This window comes from Lepisma saccharinum, chromosome 11 (genome assembly GCF_977018435.1).
Source record: "Lepisma saccharinum chromosome 11, izLepSacc3.1, whole genome shotgun sequence".
Classification (NCBI taxonomy): Eukaryota; Metazoa; Arthropoda; class Insecta; order Zygentoma; family Lepismatidae; genus Lepisma; species Lepisma saccharinum.
The window spans coordinates 50,453,660-50,473,170 of NC_139239.1; the positions used below are offsets into that span (position 1 = coordinate 50,453,660).

General features: G+C 37.6%; 1 protein-coding gene across 4 annotated transcripts in view; it reads left to right on the forward strand.

The window, feature by feature from the left end:
• Positions 1 to 19,511, forward strand: part of LOC145994793 (ras-GEF domain-containing family member 1B) — an 802,930-nt gene that overhangs the window by 778,379 nt on the left and 5,040 nt on the right. For all 4 annotated transcript variants that reach the window (XM_083131080.1, XM_083131079.1, XM_083131081.1 and 1 more), the window contains 3 exons: positions 8,937 to 9,139; positions 12,386 to 12,537; positions 13,658 to 13,730. In XM_083131080.1, coding sequence (XP_082987206.1) covers positions 8,937 to 9,139; positions 12,386 to 12,537; positions 13,658 to 13,730 — 428 coding nt within the window. The remainder of the gene's footprint in view (positions 1 to 8,936; positions 9,140 to 12,385; positions 12,538 to 13,657; positions 13,731 to 19,511) is intronic.

Sequence of the window (19,511 nt, forward strand, 5' to 3'; positions counted from 1 at the left end):
TTGACGGCTAGAAAGATTCTTGAAACATTCAAAACGATTGATTCGCCGTTCATGAGGATTGTAGTTCAGGAGGAAAACATACATTAGCTATAAAGAATGCTTTTCAATCAGAATATCCGTTTTGGTGTTTCTTTTCGGATGTAGCCCTAGTAAATGCAAATACATGGCCTTCAGATAAGAGTGAAACTGTATTTTAATAGTGACATGTCAATTTCTCCCTTATGTGAAGGAACTGTGAACTTAACTGTAAGCGAAAGTATGTTCGCGTCATTAGTTGAACGTTTTTTTCACATCTACAAGAAATATCTAGATATCTTTTACTAAGGTATTCGAGGTTCGGTTCAAGGTAGAGGCACATTTAGTTTGTTTGGCACCCAGTTGTATACCAAGTTCCAACCAGCCCCTCTGCATGCACAAACGTGACGTCCAATGTGTCCTTTGAACTCTGGAATCTGAATTTAGCGGGAAGGGGGGGGGGTGGATTACGAGCAGTCTTACGACATGTTCTTGCATCGTTATAAATCCGTCTCCTTGAAAATAGTTTCGTAGGTTCATTCTAGATGCAATTTTGCTCTTTTTTAATACTCATATCTGGCAACACTGATACTAACCGAGCAGGTTGTGTACTATGAATTCAACGAGGCTTGATTCAACAATCTGCTTGGCATCCCTCAGGTGTTTTTGCAAGCTAAGGTACAGCCATGTTTGCTTTTCTCCTCTCTCTCTCTCTCTCTCTCTCTCTCTCTCTCTCTCTCTCTCTCTCTCTCTCTCTCTCTCATTGCGATTTCCAGAAGGTACCAAAATGGCGGCCTACTTTCTCTTCTTCCTTTCTAAAAACCTTAATTCACCTGATCTGTTTATTCTGCGTTTTTGCTGGAGCTTTTGTGTTTGTGTTGTGTAGTTGTTAAAATAAACTCTTAGCTGAAAATTTTAGTTCATGAAAGAATTCTCTAGAGGTCTCGATGTTTGATTTTTGATTTGATTTGATTTAGTTTATTTTACTTCGCGTTTTGTGCCTCTTGGCTAATTTGCGAAGATGGGGATGAGTGATGAAATGATGAAATTGATGAATGGACATTCACAAACAACCAAGCCCGACCGGGATTCGAACCCGGGACCCTTGGCGTCGCAGCGCGATGTGCTAACCACTCGGCCACAGGGTCGGGCTCGATGTTTGCAGTAGTGTTCTGTTCTTGCATAATTGACTTTATGTAGTGAAACAACGGTAGGAGAGGGGCACACCGAATAGAGCTTAAAGAGGTCATAAACCCCTTTAAACGTAATTTTGTTGAAAAATATCGGCTATAGTAAATTTGCTCGATTTCCCTACCCGTAATTCCATTTAAGAAACTTTTTTTCAACATTGATTTCTCCCTCTCACACATTCCTGGTACAGCTTTGTGCTGAAGAGTTGTGTGTGTGTGTGTGTGTGTGTGTGTATGTATGTATATATGTATATACTGTACATACAGGTTGTCATTTTAATGGTGCCCACGGACCACAGCAAGGTATAAAGGACATCAAGACAAACAACTTTTCTCAGTAACATTTTTCTCGTTGGTGCGTCATTTTGGCGCTACAGTCGTTCAAATAAGCCCGTTTTGTGTGGGGGATAACCTTAAGAGCCCTGAACCTACACTCTGTTCCGGAAATCTGCAGAGCAAGGCCGCGCATGGAGGTAGAGAAGGGGAGAAAGAGAGTGGGTGGAACAAAGCAGTGCACGCTGCTAATAACGGGCTGGTAGCTGTAACGGCGTTTTCCGTTCATGTACACACTTCCTCTCTCAAGCGTTCATTGGTCGAGCCCTCTCGAGACTACTTGCGCAGACAATTGCTTTTGTTCGCTAGTTCCAGATATTCCCGGCAGAGGGTATAACATGCCTAACCTAACAACGAAGCAATTTAACCCTGACGTCAGAAGACGAAAGGCGAGGCTTGATTAAGAAAGGTGGTGGAGAAGCATGCGATCACCACACGGAAACCAGTTCTATACCCAAGGCGAGGCTTGATTAAGAAAGGTGGTGGAGAAGCATGCGATCACCACACGGAAACCAGTTCTATACCCTGTCCCATTACTTTCTGGAACAAGGCTGCACATAGGGGCAGAGCGAAGTAGTACACACTGCCGGGAAGGTTGGTAACTGCAGTCGATTTCCACCCCTCCACGCAATCCCGTTCCCTCTCACATGTTCATTGGTGGAGCCGTCTCGCGTCAGTGCTCGCGCGGAAACCTGTTTTCGTTCGCTTACTGCAGAGATAGTTGGGACGGAGTATAGCTGCCGGCCTGATCCCGATCCATGCGAAATGATTCACGAGAGAGGGGGGGGGGAGAACTTACCCTCGCCCGGAATTCTGGGAGGGGGAGAGGCTTGCAACTGCGCTGCTGTATGAAAAGCAGCAAAATGCGCCCCGTGATATCGTCATATCGAACGATAACTAAGTTTGCGCGAAACGGTCCCATCGGAACTGAAAGATTCGCCGAAGTTTGCGTAAAGCTTCTTCTTTTTTCTCCCCGGTTCTTCCTTCGCCCCGTCCTGTCAGCTTTCGTTATCGCCCTTCGCTGTGCTTTTACTCCAATCCCCCCCCCCCCCCCCAACTCCCCTTGATGTGTCTCGGTTTCCACTCGGGTTGAGGCAATTGAATCGGGCGCAAACCAAACACAGCATCAATCTCCAAACGGTGACAGATTGCCCTTGTTGAGCTCCCCCCCACCCCCGAAAACTTCTCGCTCCCGCCTTTGTGACTGTCCTATGCGGAAGGAAGATTTCTTATGGTGCCCATGTCGTCCCCCTCCTCTGTCACCCTCCCGTTATCGACCCGTGGTGAGTATCGCCCTCCTTCCGCCTTTGAGGCGAGTGACCCCATTTTAGACGAGCGCCAGTCATGCATTAGCTCCCCCCCCTCCTGTCTCTCTCTCTCTCTGCCCCCGACGACACTTCTACATTCAAGGCAGCCGCATGGAAAAGCAATGCATGAAGGGAAGGAAAAATGAAATCGTAATCGGTTTTGATGTTTCCGAGGGTTTTTTTTTAGCCCCCTCCCACTTTTCTTTGGGGAAACGCGTAACGTAACATCAACGAGTTCAACTGAACAATAACTTTCGGATCAAGCGCTCCCGGCAAATAAAGTTGACAACTTTCTGCATTCATGCATGAGTTTGTTACCCCAGGACCTTCATGTAATAAAGTTATGGAGCGGAGGAATAATAAAAGGAAATGCAAACATGACATAAAGTAAAAATGTACTAAATGAAAGCCGGAAGGTTTGAAAAATTGATAAAATTGTTTAAATGGGGAAGCACTTGCCGACAGATTATTATTTTTTTTAAATCAGAATATTTTTCGGTAACCATGCCCATTGAACATAGTCGTCTGTTCCTACAAGAACATAACCATAAGTAAATATATAAGTAATACTCTCTTGTGTGTGTAATGTTTTATTTAAGCACCTTTTCTAAGTGCAATAGAAAATAATAAAATTAATTGACACGATAAAAGTTACATTTTGGCGTAGATCAATATATTTACAATAACATTACATTAATTCGTCCTGTAAGAACCAGAGGGACACAACTCCAATTTATCAAATTTACAGAAGAGAGAAAATAATGTATTGTTAGGAATATGTCTGACCGTTAAAAAGAGTCCGTAAATTGGACATATCTCGACTCCACCTTTTTGCTAAGGATTAGAAGTGGAGATCTGAGAGATCTCAGAGGAGTTTATTTAAACAAAACTGAAAACAATATTTTTCAAGCTAGGTTCCTCTGTTTCTCATACTACGAATTACACTACCCTATAATTCGAAATGTTTGAAAAGCATTTATACAGCTTGCCATATACGATGGCCAATTGAGCTGCATGAGTGCTACGCAGGAGAGAACCACATGATTGCAATGGAATCTCTATTGAAGCTACTTCGAGCGAAGGTATGGCCACCAGAAATCCTGGTGTTTATTTCTTCACTGCGCGTCCGTCGGCCATTGTATGTGGCAACGTTTTTATTCATATTGTAGTTAAAAAACCTTTCACTAATCACGTGCACAGTGCGTTGTTTCACATTTTGTAATGTAATAAATATTCATTTTTTCTTGATGTGAAGAAACAAACCACGGTACATGTAATTGCTGTCTATGAATGATATTGAAATTGAATTTAAAATTATGGGTGCGTCAGCACTAAGGCTATTTTGCACCCGTCACGTTATATTTATTTATTTATTTATTTATTTATTCCTTGTTTTGATGGCGAAGTTAAGACACAAGCCTTTTCTTCCACTTAACCATCTCTATTTTACATTTTATAAATTGATTTTTATAGCTAAGTGTTTGTGAAATATATAAAAATTAAAAAACCTTAAGATACCAAATAATGAACTATATAAAAACTAAGAACATTAAGGTACCAAAAATAATAAAAAACACAAGAAAAATAAAAGAAAAACACGCAAAAAAAACATAAAAAATAAAAACAGAAAAATACATACACACTAAGAAAAGTAAAAAAAAATATACGTAAAACCTAAACACACACACAACAAACATACTCAAATTACAGAAAAAGTCGCTGGGTGTTGGCCCTACAAGTTTACACGAAGGTATAATTTTATTTCCCTGTTTTCAGTACTGGTAAGTTGACTCCAGAAGATGATTTGATTCGAATTTTTTTGTGTGCGTCAGCACTTAAAGGCTATTTTGCACCCATCTTATTATACGGGCTCCAGCCCCTTACCTCATCGAAAACATAGAACAGAATTGTACCATAACTAAAATAACATAATGTCGTTAGCTAAAACATTAAAACATTCTGACTGGTTAAAAGCTGAGGCTGTAAAGAGGCACTCAGCACAAAATACAGGACAACACACACAATTATACTGGCCGTAGTGCCAGTCGCCAGAGCCTCGTTCGTGTGCAAAATGCAGTCCAGGGTGTACTACGTGGAATTGAGGTTGACTTTTGGGCGCCTTAGCAGGTCACCCCTTGCACCCCTCTATGAATGATATTACAAGTTTAGGTATCTATTAATTTTTACTTTCACGAATTCTATCTCTTATTAGAATTAAACTAAAATATGTTAGCCAAGTATCGTGGTTTGTACAAAATATACAGAGTATTCTAAGTCGAAGTTTCGTACACAGATGTGTAGAAGTGTGTGTATTTAAATAAAGCAACCTAGGGAAGAAGTGAAAATCTCATTCTCGGATAACAAATACGCTGAAATCTGGGATCAAATCGAGAGTATCATTGCTTGAGTTTGAACGTATCCTTATCATGCTTTGTGTCAACATTCAAAGACTTCTGAACTTCACTCACTTCAAATATCACTTTCATACTCATTCTCTCGGTGTGTGAATTACATCGTAAATCTGTCTTTCAGCCAAAAATAGAAGCAATTTGAGAGGGTACCCTAAGATAAATTTTAATTATAGCGGGCCTCTAACAGTAGGATCTTCCACATCCATCAAAATCCGAGCTTTAAACTTCTTGTATCGAAACTTCAGTAAATGGTGTTTCTTGCCCTCCCAAAATGAGAACGATCGTTACCAAGAAAGTTCTTGCTTGGTAAATTAATTGCTAGCGCCGAGTTCATTCGTGATCAATCCCTTAGTAGAATCGACAAGAAAGTTTCTTCTTGTTACTTCCAGTCCAGCGAGCAAAGGGTTCGTTCTCATAAATTTTATGACATAAACCATGGCGTTGCAATCGCTTGAGCAGCTCATTAAAATGTCCGGTAGCAAATCCATCATCATCATGTTTGCTACATAGTTTCTTCTGATTATAGCTTCCCAAAGCGAATTTCTGAATGTCAAACCTTCGATTTATGTGCATTACATCTGTCGACTACAGGCATAATTTTATGAGGAAGGTGATTTTATCATACACACACATAACTTATTTTCTGAGTAATATTATTCTCTGAAATAATAATTTGTTTTGCGTAACAATTTTAAAGGTTAAAAAAATATTTAAAAAATAAAACAATTTGTTCAGAATTTGGCAACAGAATTTAGTATGAGTAGTAAAATTAATATCCAGAAAGAAAGTAATTTGTGTGCACACTACTTTTGTATCCTATTGAATAAATGCATTAATTTTCACAAAACATATTATTTTTAGATAGTTAATTTGTCCAGGAAATATGACTGTAAAGGTGCTACGCCATCTCTTGTTTACACTGTGTCATCTTTTCCTGCATTTGGCATTTTTTAAAAAAATATATTATTTATAACGGAGCCAGAGGGAGGTTAAGTTCCACAATCCTTTTCTGGCCATGGCATGAATTGATGAACACTTGTTTATGTGACGTCAACACTTGGGGTAGTAATCAGTGGCGTACTCAAGGGGGGGGTTAATGGGTGTCAACTTCCCCCTCTTAGAGCCCAGTATTCCTAAAAGAAAAAACGTCGAAGGCGGGAAAAATATTGCAAATTGAGGAATGACTAAAAAATTACATGTATACCCCCTTTCAAAAATCAAAGAAAGATTTGATTTAAACTACTAAGCCAGATATCCCCGGTTCGAATTCCGGCCTGGCCATGGGTGTTCTTTGTGTGTGTGTGTATCTACCTCATTTTTTTCGTATCATCATCTCGATTAGCGAAGTAAAGAAAAGCGAAGTAAAAATAAACCAAACCAATCAATGATTTGATTTGATTCTTGTTAATTAGCGTCGCTTTTTGCCACATTTGGTTAATCGCGAAGATAATACGATAAAATTGATGAAGGGACACCCACGTCAGGGTTCGAACCCGAAACCCGTGCTGTCGTAGCGTGATAAACACTTCCCAAGTAAAGTGATTGATTGATTGATTTAGTTTATTTTACTTCGCGTTTTGTGCCTCTTGGCTAATTTGCGAAGATGGGGATGAGTGATCAAATGATGAATGGACATTCACAAACAACCAAGCCCGGGCGGGATTCGAACCCGGGACCCTTGGCGTCGCAGCGGAGAGGAAAGTGATAACCATTCGGATACGTGGGTATCGGTAAAGCAAACTGCATATTTCTTCAGTGGCATTGCTTTTTTTTTCTTTTTATAAAAAATGCTTTACTAGATTTCCCTAATTTCTCCATCTCACGATGTCGTTACTGAAGGATCCGGGTTCGAGCTTGTGCCAGTGCATGAGTGTTTCTCTTGTATCCACCCTTCACCTGTTTAATTGAATTACGTTCATCGTCATGGCAGAAATTAGGTAAAGTTATGTAAGAGCAACGTTTAAAGAATACAAATAATTTCTTCCCAGTGCATCTGCAGGACACTCCAAAATCAGGAGTCCAGAGGTCTCTGTTCACTAGTGTTGCCCACGAGACAGGACTTTGGCCTGTCTCGTCTCGTGGAGTCTCGTGGAAATGCTGTCTCGTCTCGAAAATATTAGTTTGTCTTATGACACATGGTCAATCTCGTCTCGTCTCGAATTTTTAAAAGCTTGTCCCGTCTCGTCCCGTGGGTAACACTACTGTTCACGATTGTTCCTCATGAATTTCATAAGCTCATTTGCTACTTATTATCGTGATTAAATCTATATAGCTAGAAAAAAGTGATGGGAGGTGGCAAAAATTCAATATATTCGTCTAAAGGAGATAAACTGGTGACAAAATACACTTTTTTGTAGTTTCTTCAATAATTTAATTAGGCTTCTTAAGTTCTGGGATATATTTTTCATTCCAAATTATTTCATTATTCACTACAGAGTACAACACATAGGAACAAGAATTCGCGCTGTTCGTGGGTTGGAATCCCCGCCTGGACATGGATGTTATTTGGGAGGTCCCTTCATTAATTTCATCATATCATCACTCATCCTCATTTCCGCAATAACCAAATGTGGCAGAAAAGCGAACGAAAATAAAACAACAATAACAAGAACGCGCATTCTCTTGCCCAAATAAATACGTCCGTATTTATGACCGTTTAGCTTACCTGTTTGTTTTTTGTTGTTGTGTTTTGGAAGAGATTAGTATACAGTGTGTCCGTAAAATAATGGTGGAGTTTTAAACAGTCATAGTTTTGGAACAAAGCAGGGTAGAGAGATTAACGATACGTCAAAGCAAAGAGAAACTCTCCAAGTTTCTTACCTGTTCAGTAGACTTCGATGTGTGAACCCTTAGTTGCCCTGCAGACGTCAAGACGATATTAAGTGTCTTCCCACGGCAGAGAACATCCGGCGTGACAGACGAAACAGCTTCAGTGATCCTTGTTTCTAAATGGTCTAGATTTCGAACTTGACAGGAAAACATTTGTATTTTGACATAACCCCACAAATAGAAATCCATGGGTGTAAGGTCTGGAGACCACCCTCCTCGTCCGACCCATCGCTGAGGAAATGTTTCGTTAAGAGAATCCCGCACGATTGTCAAAAAATGTGGAGGAGCACCATCTAACTGGAATCTCCGGTATTTGGAGCACTACATACCCTTGTAACATATCCAGGAAGGTGGTCCCCGTTATTGTTTGTTCAGCAAAAAAGAAGGGGCCAATAACTCTGTCTCGTCCAATAGCCCACCACACATTCACTTGAAACACAATGCGCATGCGCTACCACTCACGCCTGTAGATGTCAGCACGTAAGCTTTCGCATACATAAACTTGGAGAGTTTCTTTTTGCTTTCACGTATCGTTCATCTTTCTACCATGCTTTGTCCCAAAACTATGACTGTTTAAAACCCCACCATTATTTTACGGACACACTGTATTTAAATAAAACAATTAGAGATGCGAGATTGATTGATCTATCTCTGGGAGACTAGCTACTCCTGAGTGCACGTCACTGGGTACAATTTAATTTTTTTATGACCTGTATTATACCAGTGCAGTGTAAGAGAGTTGGCAAAAAAAATGTAATTGGATAAATGATTTGAAATTTCTATTGAACTTTATTTTGACAAATTTCTTACTAGCTTTGTCCATTTACACAACTTTCTTTTTATTTTTTCAGTGGAGTAAAGTTCAGTCTGCAAAGTTTTCCATTCTCGAACACCAGATGGACCCTTCATCGAATTTCAGCAGTTACCGCTCCACTTTGAAGGCTGCAATGTGGAGATCAGCAGGTGCCACAGATGAGAGACAGCGAATTGTCATTCCGTTCTTTTCTCTCCTTGTAAAGGATCTGTACTTTCTCAACGAAGGCTGTTCCAATAAGTAAGTGTATTTTCAAATATACAGAACTGTTTTAATCAACTTGCTTGGTACTCTAGGATGTTATGAGCTAAAAGGGGAAAAGTATTAGTGGAATTGGAGTGGAGGATGTACTTTACCCACATCAACTCGTGTATCTCATGAGTTGATGTGGGTAAAGTATTATATCTTAGTAATTTTACATGCATGTATGCATATTGGTATTGTGTTGAAGGTGGAAGAATATATTATCCAGGATTTTTTAAATTGAGAAACATTCATTTTTGTTTACGTAAACAGCTATACTGCAATGCTGCACTTAACTGTAGAGGAGGAAAAAATCGAGTGGGTGGAGCAAATCAGTGTAAATGGCAGCAATGGGTAGTTGCAGCCTCATTGTCTCCTTCATGCAGTTTCTCTCGAGTCACTACTTGCATGGAGGAATTATTATCGTTCACTTTCTCCACAGACTAAAAAATAGATTTCAGGCGAACTTTTCAATGTAATATGTTTGATTAGATATAATTAATTTTTAGGAGAATTTTTTTTTTTTTACTATTCTCTCTCATTTTCTTTCTTTAAAATTTCTATCTTTAAACTTTAGTATGCTGTACAATTTGTTGACACATTTGTCTTGCTAATGCACAAAATCATAATATCCATAAACATCAAAATATTCTGTGAATAGCCATCTTGGTAGCTGAGTGCATTAAGTCGCTGACTTCCAAGAGCATCATCCACATTCCCAGGTTCGAGCCCTGTCATGGGCACCTGTGTTCTTCCCTTCATCATTTTCATTTAATTTCACTCATCCTCATGATAAACCCAAAGTGGCAGAAGTGTGACGCTAAAAACAAAAAATTAAATCTCTGAATAAATTATATTTAAAGGTTAATTTAATTAGCAAACTCGTGATAAAGGAATGTCCCCAGAACGTCAAGGCATCGTTTTCTGATACAGAGAGGCCACCACTTCGAAAAATACCATACATGCCACTGCTGAATATGCTACAGACTTGAATACAAGGAAAACCTATTTTTCAGATACTCCTGAGAAAATTACATTCATCTTGTACCAGTGTGTCATGAAAGAATCATGAGGCAAATAGAAAAATGAATCTCCTGTCTCATTTTCCCTGCTTTAATTTCTTAGGCAGTAAAATATTGCCTAGTAACTTAACATAGCTGATTCGCACTCAAGTTGTGAAAAAGATAAAGTGCTCTCTCTTCATCCCATAATTCTTTGCAGTAGGAAGATCTAATTCTTCCTCTTGTTATGCAGCCAAAAAACTTTGCTGGAGATTTGTTTTTCTGGAGAAACTTTTCTAATTAAGATATACTGGGTATATTTCACAGGCTGTTTCTTTGTGTGTTTGCTTTTTTTTCCCTCAAATTCTCTTAGGTTTTTTCTGCCAAATTTGTTGCAGCACCATTATTTTTTCTCCAATGTTTTAATATATATATCATATTTTTTTACTAGTTTTATAAGTACTCATCTTTAAAATATTACCACTTTTTGTAACTTTTATAGTTGATCCACCCTCCTTGGTAGAAGGGTTAGTATAGCACATTACAATGCTAATGGTCCTGGTCTCGAGCCATTGTTAGTTATAGACATGTTTGTTCCCTGATGTATTTCATCAATATATTATTTATCATCATTGTCGCAATTGACTTAGAGAGGTAGAAACTTTGTCAGGAAAACTTACAAGACATTTTATGTGATGTACTAATGGTCCGGTTTCTTATTTATAATAGTTTACTTTAATTGTCACTAAACAATTAGTGTGATTAGAATAGACATGAATCTACCATCAAGATGCCAGGGAGTCATGGGTCTCAAAGAGCAATTTTCATTGCTTATATTCATCACCATATCAAGGAATATGGAAACTTTGAAATTGATATTGTAAAAGCATACTGCTGTGTTTTATACATGGGTTGGTAAGGGAAAGAGATGGTTTTTCAGTGTGAAGATACTTTAAAAGCAGGAGATTTCATTGAAATACAACACAGTGATATAAGTGAAGCTAGAGAGAGGGGAGGAGTGTTAGTATTTACAGCGGAGATCTGTTTCTCAATACTTTGTACCAGTGGCAGCAATTAGGGGGTGCAAGGTGGCAGTTGCCCCCCCCCCCTCACACACTTTTCGCCACTTTTGCCCCCGCACTATGCTAAACCTTCACTTCAATGGCCAAAAAAAGGTAAAGTGTTCCCCTGTGCATAGCACCACGCCATGAAGGCGTATAGGGGGTGTGGGGGTAACGCCCCACACTTTCTTGATCCGGTCGTGAGTGGGGGTGATGTGATCAGCATCACGCCCCTGACCGCCTTTACCCCCCAGGGTTTCCCCCAGGTACCCATGTTATTCGACGCTGGGTGGGCGCCGGGGCCGCTTCCACCGTTAGAAAAGTTCCCGGATTTGAACCGGCCGGGGATCGAACCCGGGACCTTGAGCATGGTAGTCAGACGCGTTACCGACTGAGCCACCGCGGCCACTTCAATGGCCAAAAGAGGCATTTAAAAAGAGTAATTGAGAAACAATAGCATGGCCTACTTGAAGCAAAATAAAATGACTCCATTCAATTTGTATTTCATTTGTATTAAAATAATTGTTATTGCACATTTTTAAATATTATTGTGTAAAATATTATTGTGTATATATATATTTACAAGTTATCTAGTTCATTCTTCACAACCAACATCACTTCTCCAAAAAATTCAAACTACGTACTTCTTTCACACTTTCTTTCTGTGACTTACTATTTGCATTGTCATCTAATGTCAGTCCCATATTACTGGACTACTTTCACCATGAACTATTCCATGTTTTATCAATGAAAACTAACAACTATTGACAATAGAGGAAAAATTCACAAGAATGTCAGCATTGGTGGTGACATGTGAGTGTAATGCTCAACCTGACACCTTGTATTCCCTTGGCTGATAGCGATACCAGAATTTGGCCTCACTGCCAGGTGTGACAGGCATAATTTGTTACTGTGTTTCAAACTGACAGCTCCACTGCCACTGGCATCCCAGTATGACAGCACACTAATAGCAATATAATTCAACAACTTTTGATGTTCTTTTTTAAAACCAAACTGAACTATTCAATTATAAGTTTTATGGCTTTAAGTGTCATGTTCTGTGATACTGTGCTTTGTCAACACTTGTTGTGCATGTATCAAAAAATGTTTTGACTTTTATTTTGTTTTCCTCAGTTATAGGTAAAAACACTTGTGAGTTTAATACATACTTGTATTTTCAGACTTCCTAATGGCCATATCAACTTTGAAAAGTTTTGGCAGTTGGCGAAACAGGTGACTGAATTCATAACTTGGAAACAAGTAACTTGCCCTTTTGAGAAGAACACGAAGATTATAACATTCCTGCAATCGAGCCCTGTGCTTACAGAAAATGGTAGGTTTTTCTAGAGGTGTAATAAAAATAACATGTTATACAGAGGTGTGTCTTCATAATAATATATGTGAATATAAAGTAGTATTATAATTTGAATAATTTTCCTTAGAAGCTCTAATGGTGAATATGAAAAAGTTTTACTCAGTTTTCGGAAAATTACTTCTGAAAAGAAATAAGTTACTTGTTAAAAAAAAAATTACTCAAAAAGTTACTAAAAGTAACAGTCTGTTGCATGCATGAACTGCAAGGAAACTTTTTTTCTTAAGGTCACTTATAATTAACATAAATTTTTGGGCTGAGCTGATTCCACTTTGAATTGATACCAATACTGATTTCGATAATCTTACCTATTCCTACGGCACCGATACAGATTCTTGAAAATTGCAATAATTAAAATTTGTTGAATATATTGATCAATATTAATGTGTAAATATTCTTCTTGAATCATATGCATCAATTTACCAAGAAATTTGCATTAGAATATTCAACAAATACATCAGAATATTAAAGTAGATGTTATGTAATTGCAAAATACAGTTTTTCGTGCAAAATTGGTACAAAATAAGGAGGAAGTTTGAATTTTCCATAACTTGTAGGATAATTAGACTCTGCGAAAGTGCTGTGCGGCAATTTCAACAACCCCCGTGAATGACCATGGCGAAAAAATATCAGCTGGTATCGGAAAACCAATAATTCCTGATACCACTGGTATCGGTTCAGCCTTAATTAATTTTCATTCAGTTGTAATAAACTTCATGTGTTGAAATATGAAAATGCAGGAAAGGAAGTTCACAGTAAACATCTTATATTTGCAAAAAAATTAACATGAAAATCATTAGCTCTTAACATGTATGTATGAAGAACAACAAGGTTTTTATTACTACTGAAACATACAGTAAGGTAACTGCTAATATTATGCTCATTACCTAAAAAAATACTGAGTTATGGTCACTCATTTCAAAATACAGTTACCAGTACTTCAAAAAAATTGAACATGTTGCAAGTAACTGGTTACTTCCAAACACTGATTTTATTGTATGTCTTTTAAGTGAGTACAATGCCACAGATAACTAACATGTGCTCTTTCTGTAATTAGTAATTCTAATTTGTATAATTACAGCCTTGGCTTTAGCATCATTTGAATGTGAGCCACCAGAAAACAATCATGAAAAGGAACGATACAAGACTTTAAAGTAAGTATATGTAGAATTTAGATATATACGAGGGTCATATTAAAAGTAATGAGCAACTATTCAATCACAGCATGTTGTTGAAATGAAACATCACTGTCAGCCATTTTGAAACAACTGCCTGTGCTCATTCGATCGAAGCTTTGATGTCAAACCAACTCGACACATTCAGTAAAGTCTCTATTTTGCGATGATTTACTTTGTTTGCGTGCATTGATGGATTCTGATTTTTTTTTAAATTGTTGCTCATGACTTTAAGTATGCCCCTCATTTATATGAGGCACATTAAAAAAAGAAGAGGGTGCCGATTGATTATATCAGCCAAGAAAAGAAGTGTAGTCTGAACTCTAGGTCTCCCACTCTTCTCTTCATCATGAATATTTGTACAGCCTCCATGAATGCACAACACCATTGATGTAATTTTCGTTCAGTCATTACACTCGGACCATACTCCTCACACAATTCTAAGTGAATTTCGGAAGGAGTATGACCTTTGGCATTAAGAAATTGAATTGCAGACTGTGCTTTACAATTAGTGAAATATGATTTCTGGGTCGCCAATAACCAATAAGCGTGACCCACTGTTGCTAGTCATTTTTTTTATAAATTGATTGATTTTTTTGTTTTAAGTCCACTTTATGCACAGAAAGGCTAATCAGGACCGGACCTACAGTTTAAAGTTGAATCCGAACCACTGTGTGTCTCCACCGGGTATTGAACCTGGGACCCCTTGACTACAAAGCAACGACGCTACCACTATGCCATCAAGGAGGCCCTCATTTTTTATAAATATTCCACCCTTTTTCTTTAAATGTTTTATGGTGATACTAGTGTTCTGCTCATGCATTAACTCTGCTGGCACTTTGTAGGTGTCATTCCATACATCAGTTTTAATGGTGGTCCTGTCAGAAGGGCATCTGACTGCTATGTAGGAGACCTCTGGTGGAAATTTGGTGGAAATTTTTCAAATCATGTCCCTGAAATAAAACGGTTCTGGGGTTCACTCAGCCTTTAATAGAATTGCTATCTGGAGGCAACCCTGAGGAAGGGGATGAGTAAAAGGTAGCTGGAACATCACCTCCACAAAGGCCAAGAGCATGAATGTGTGGGGACCCCTACCTCCACACCCCCTATGAGTCTCCATGACTTCTTTCAGTGTGCAGGGAAATACTTTACCTATTCATGCATTTACCTTAATAATTCAACTTGGTTTACACATGTTAATGATTTCATCCTCAAATGTTTTCTCATCATATCTTCAAACTGCCATTTGCTTTATCATTAAAATCACATCCCTGAACAACTTTTAATTCCATATACGATAACATTTAATCCTGGTAAGTAATGTTCTTTATACATTTTACTGTCCATTCATATTAGATTTATACATTCAAAAATATATGACACAAAGTTTACTGTTGGTCTATCTTTCTACAAATTTCGTTACAACATTGTATATGTTTTATTATGTATTTTTAATGTTATAAAAACATCATATCTCAAATTTTGACTCATCAATTGATTTATAAAATTATGAGTTTATAAGTACAGAAATGCAGGAATTAGAGGGAGTATTTTCTACCCCTCAGATTTTTAGAAGGTATTCATTACCCTCCTAAAGTCATCCTTCCCAATTGTACCCCTTTAACTTTTTGTGGTAAGCTCAATCTGCAGTTGGAAGAAATATATTTTTCATAATGTAAAACACTTTTTTCACACACTCTACCTTCAAAAGCATACAACTTGCACAATCTGTGTTTGTTTCTTTTTTTTTAAAAAAAAAAAAATCTATGGCACATTATCATTACAATGATTTTTCTGTAACAAGTTTCAAAAAATCTATCTTTGAAAGGAGTGAAGCCATAGTGCTCTTTCTAAAATCATAGCACACTCAAAATAATATACTTGGAGCACAAATATTATCTTCCGGTAATTTAGGTATGAATCATGGGTGTCTGTCTGTAAGGGGAGAGGCACAAATTATAAAATTCACACATATGTTGTATTTTAAATGGCAATAGTTCACCTTAATTATGGTACAAATTCTTCGCAAAATTGGCAGAATTGCAAATTCTAAAAGTGTCTGTGTGGATGTTCTTGTATATTTGTCACTTCTTATATATGTATATATAGACACACACATACACGATTCTATTGTATAATGTACTTCTACATAATTTTCTATGTACCATATCTAAAGTAGGTAAATAACAGCCATCCTTGTGTCCCTTGTGTCAGCTTTCCTTTAATCTTGTGTTATTAAACTTACAAGATTACAAGCCTAGTTGTTCTTTTTCATAAGACTTTTTCAGTTAACCAATAACAACTTACCTAACTACATTTCATGATACTTTGACAGCAAGGATGTATTTAGAAGGGGTTCCAAGGGGGTTCATACCCTACCCCCAAAAGACTAACTAAGTCCAAAATTAAATAAAAATATTTATTTTCTTTGGTAGGACAGCTGTTTTTATATAAATGTTAGTTTTCTTAATTGCACATAAGCTTTTCTTTATCTCTTCATGAAAAAATAACAATAATAATAATAATGATTAATTTATCTATTTAACCCTAGAACACTATTGTGTTCCAATATTACAATGTAACTAGCGCTACGTAAATTTTACGTACATGAAGGAATCTATTTTTAACACAACCTCTACATCAAGAAAACTAAATGACTATTCTTTGTGAACATTATTTTGTTTATTTTCCATATATTGGAATTTTATTCTTCATTTTAAAATGTATAAACATGATTTTATTCAACATAGAATATTTTAAGAGAATGTCTTGATTGACAAGCCTGTACGTACATTAAGAATGAAGGCGAAAAATTCAAACAATGAAAAACAAACAGTAATAATATTCATAACGCTGTAAATAAAGAACAAATGTAATTTTATAGTCGCACAAGAAAATAGTGCATGCTTCTAAACTTTTGTTTTCAAAATCTAACTATCCAAATCGAATTTACGAATGTCAAATTTACGTGAAAGATTTTTCTCGTTTTACTAACGCTACGTAAAATTGACGTACAGTGCACAACATAATGAACAAACTAAAGACGTTCAATGCTTGCACCCTCCTTACCACAGTGCTGCCTCAAGTCTGACAGACTGCCCGAGGCACTGCTAGGTGGTGGGGTGAGTGGGTGCGAGGTGGGAGGTAGGGGAGGGATTTGAGCACAAAGCATACGTAAATTTTACATATGGTAGTGTTCTAGGTTTAAATATCATTATTATTATCTTGTTCTTATTAACTATGATTATAAACATTATTATTGTTACTTTATTATTTAATTGTTGTTGTTAATAATAATAATAATACATGTAAGACACTTCGTTCAGACCCCCTGTTTGACAGGCCAGATCAGTTGATACACTACAGAAAAAGCATCATTATGGAAATAAATATTTCCCTCAGACAAAAAAAAACCATGGACAACTTTTGTATGTAGTGGTAATTAAAATTATATCTGACAGGACAAATTGAAAGTTCCTGTCATCTTGTATCCTTTCATAGCAATGCTAATTGCATATTTTACAAATAGGTGTGTGATTGCATCATTTTGTAACATCTGTATGGAGCGTTTCATTTGCTTGTTGCCGCAAAACCAGAATATTTGTGCTAAAATGAATTGGTTTCCTTCATATCCAACCTACACAAAATGACATGATAGTAATGAATCATAGACCATTAAAACAAATGAAGAATGGTAGGGGATGTCTATTAAATTTTTGATGAACTGGTCCAGAAAAATGTGCAATTTCCACTGTGAAAAGATGGGAAATGGGAGGGGAGTAAAATGAAGAATGAAGGGCATTTGTCTCGCACTGCAGGGAACTAATGGATTATCTCATTTAACAAATGGCTCATTCAGTCTCCTAAATGACTACAGTAAATCCATGCAATAATTTTCTCAGGGCATTAAAAGCACTCTTGTTAATTTAGTTCCTCTTAAGATTTGGGAAACCTCAATGCAATTTTATTACTTTGCTCAGGGAAGGCAATCTTTTCCCTTACATAGAATTTTCCTCCCCTACATTTTGTTCCTGGTTCACAATGCTTGTAGGGCACTTTCATTAGTTTTTGTGAGCCCCAGGCAGAGTTGGGTCCCTGAAAAATCATCTAGTTAAGTGAACTGTTTCCATGGAGGAAGGGAGAATGTATCTATTACATTGCTGAAGAAATGAAAAATTTTGCTGTTCATGAATTAAATTTTTACCATTTTTCATGGACCAGAGTTGATACTACAGTTAGACCAAAATTAGAAAAACCCTCTGGCACTGTTGTTGATTTATCAACAGTGAGCGAAGGAAGTGTGCAGTGTTGCAACCAGCAGCTTACCATGTAATCCTGCCCTTGCATTGCCAAAATGTGTGGTGTTCTTCAACACAGGTCATCACCTTTATTCAGTGTGAAGTGTTCGTGTAATCATGAAGGGTAAAGCCATACACAGCAAAGTAAAGTAAAGATGTGGTATTTAACGTTGTTGAGCTTGTTGACAAAGAAACAAGCAAAGGGAAAGTGAGAGGAGAAAACAAGTGACCATCCACTTTAGTTCGCAATTTTGCCGGGGTTTTTGCTATAACTTATTACTTTCCAAGCCATTTCTAACATGGGAAGAACAACATGTTGGAGCTAGGCATGGTTTAATTTGTGCACCTCTAGGCTTGCCTAAGTCTGAACATGTATATTAAGTTGCTGTTAAGAATGGGAACCAGAGTGTAACATACAGTGTGGTTTAAAAGCCCACCAGGATTCTAAAAAGCTATAACTTTAAAGTAATAGATTTATTACAAGGAAATATTGTTTTTTTACACAGAGGAAAATTTAAAATTTTGTTGTGCCCACACTGCTGAATGACGTGTGTGCAGCTGATCATGCAATCACATGAATCCAATATGGAGTCAACGAAGGAAAAAATGCTCAGTGTGTGTTATGACTTGCCGAGTTAAAGTCTTGTGTTTTGGTGTGGAGAAGGTTCAAAACAACATTTGGAAACACACCTACAGCAAAGACAAGTATCCAGAGATGGTACAAAAAGTTTAAGATATGTCATGTGATTCACAACATTCCGGACGAACACTGTGAGAACACAATTGGTATAAATGTAGGCTGTGCCAGCCTAAAACAACTTGCCTCTACGAGAGGTACCTTTTACATGTAAGGGGACTCACCCCTGTGAAATAAGGAGAACATAAATGACATTCAAGATTTAACACTTCTATTGACTGGGCAGGGCAGGATCATGATAACAATAGAAAGGTTGTTCATTTACCTGTAAATCATCTTCGCTGATTTGGTAGATAAGGCATGGTCCTGAAATGAGACGTCTTTAGGGAGTGCAACTCCCCGCTTTTAACTCTAGCGTAGCACCGATATTCAATTTATAACTTGAAGACAACCACTGTTTACTCTATAACTTTCAGATTAGAACTGGGGCTGAGATCTGTTATTGTGATCTATTTAAAGAGGATTCAAATTTTCGATCGTTAAAGCCGTTGAGCCAGTTCCATCTTGTCATTAACCGTACTTTTTGCATAAGGCTAGCTTTACTTTATTTCAAATGATTTCCTGTTGATTCCCATGTCAGCCAAGTTTAAGAATCCACTGAAGGTCACCGGTGTAATATGCTTGTAACAAGTTACTTCCAGCTCTTCAGTCAGACCCCTTGGTGAAGTGATTAGTCCATCAAGCCATAACACCAGGGTCCCGGGTTCGAATCGCACCTTTGGCGTGATACAAATTTTCAGATTCAAACAAAGATTGCAAGAGTGT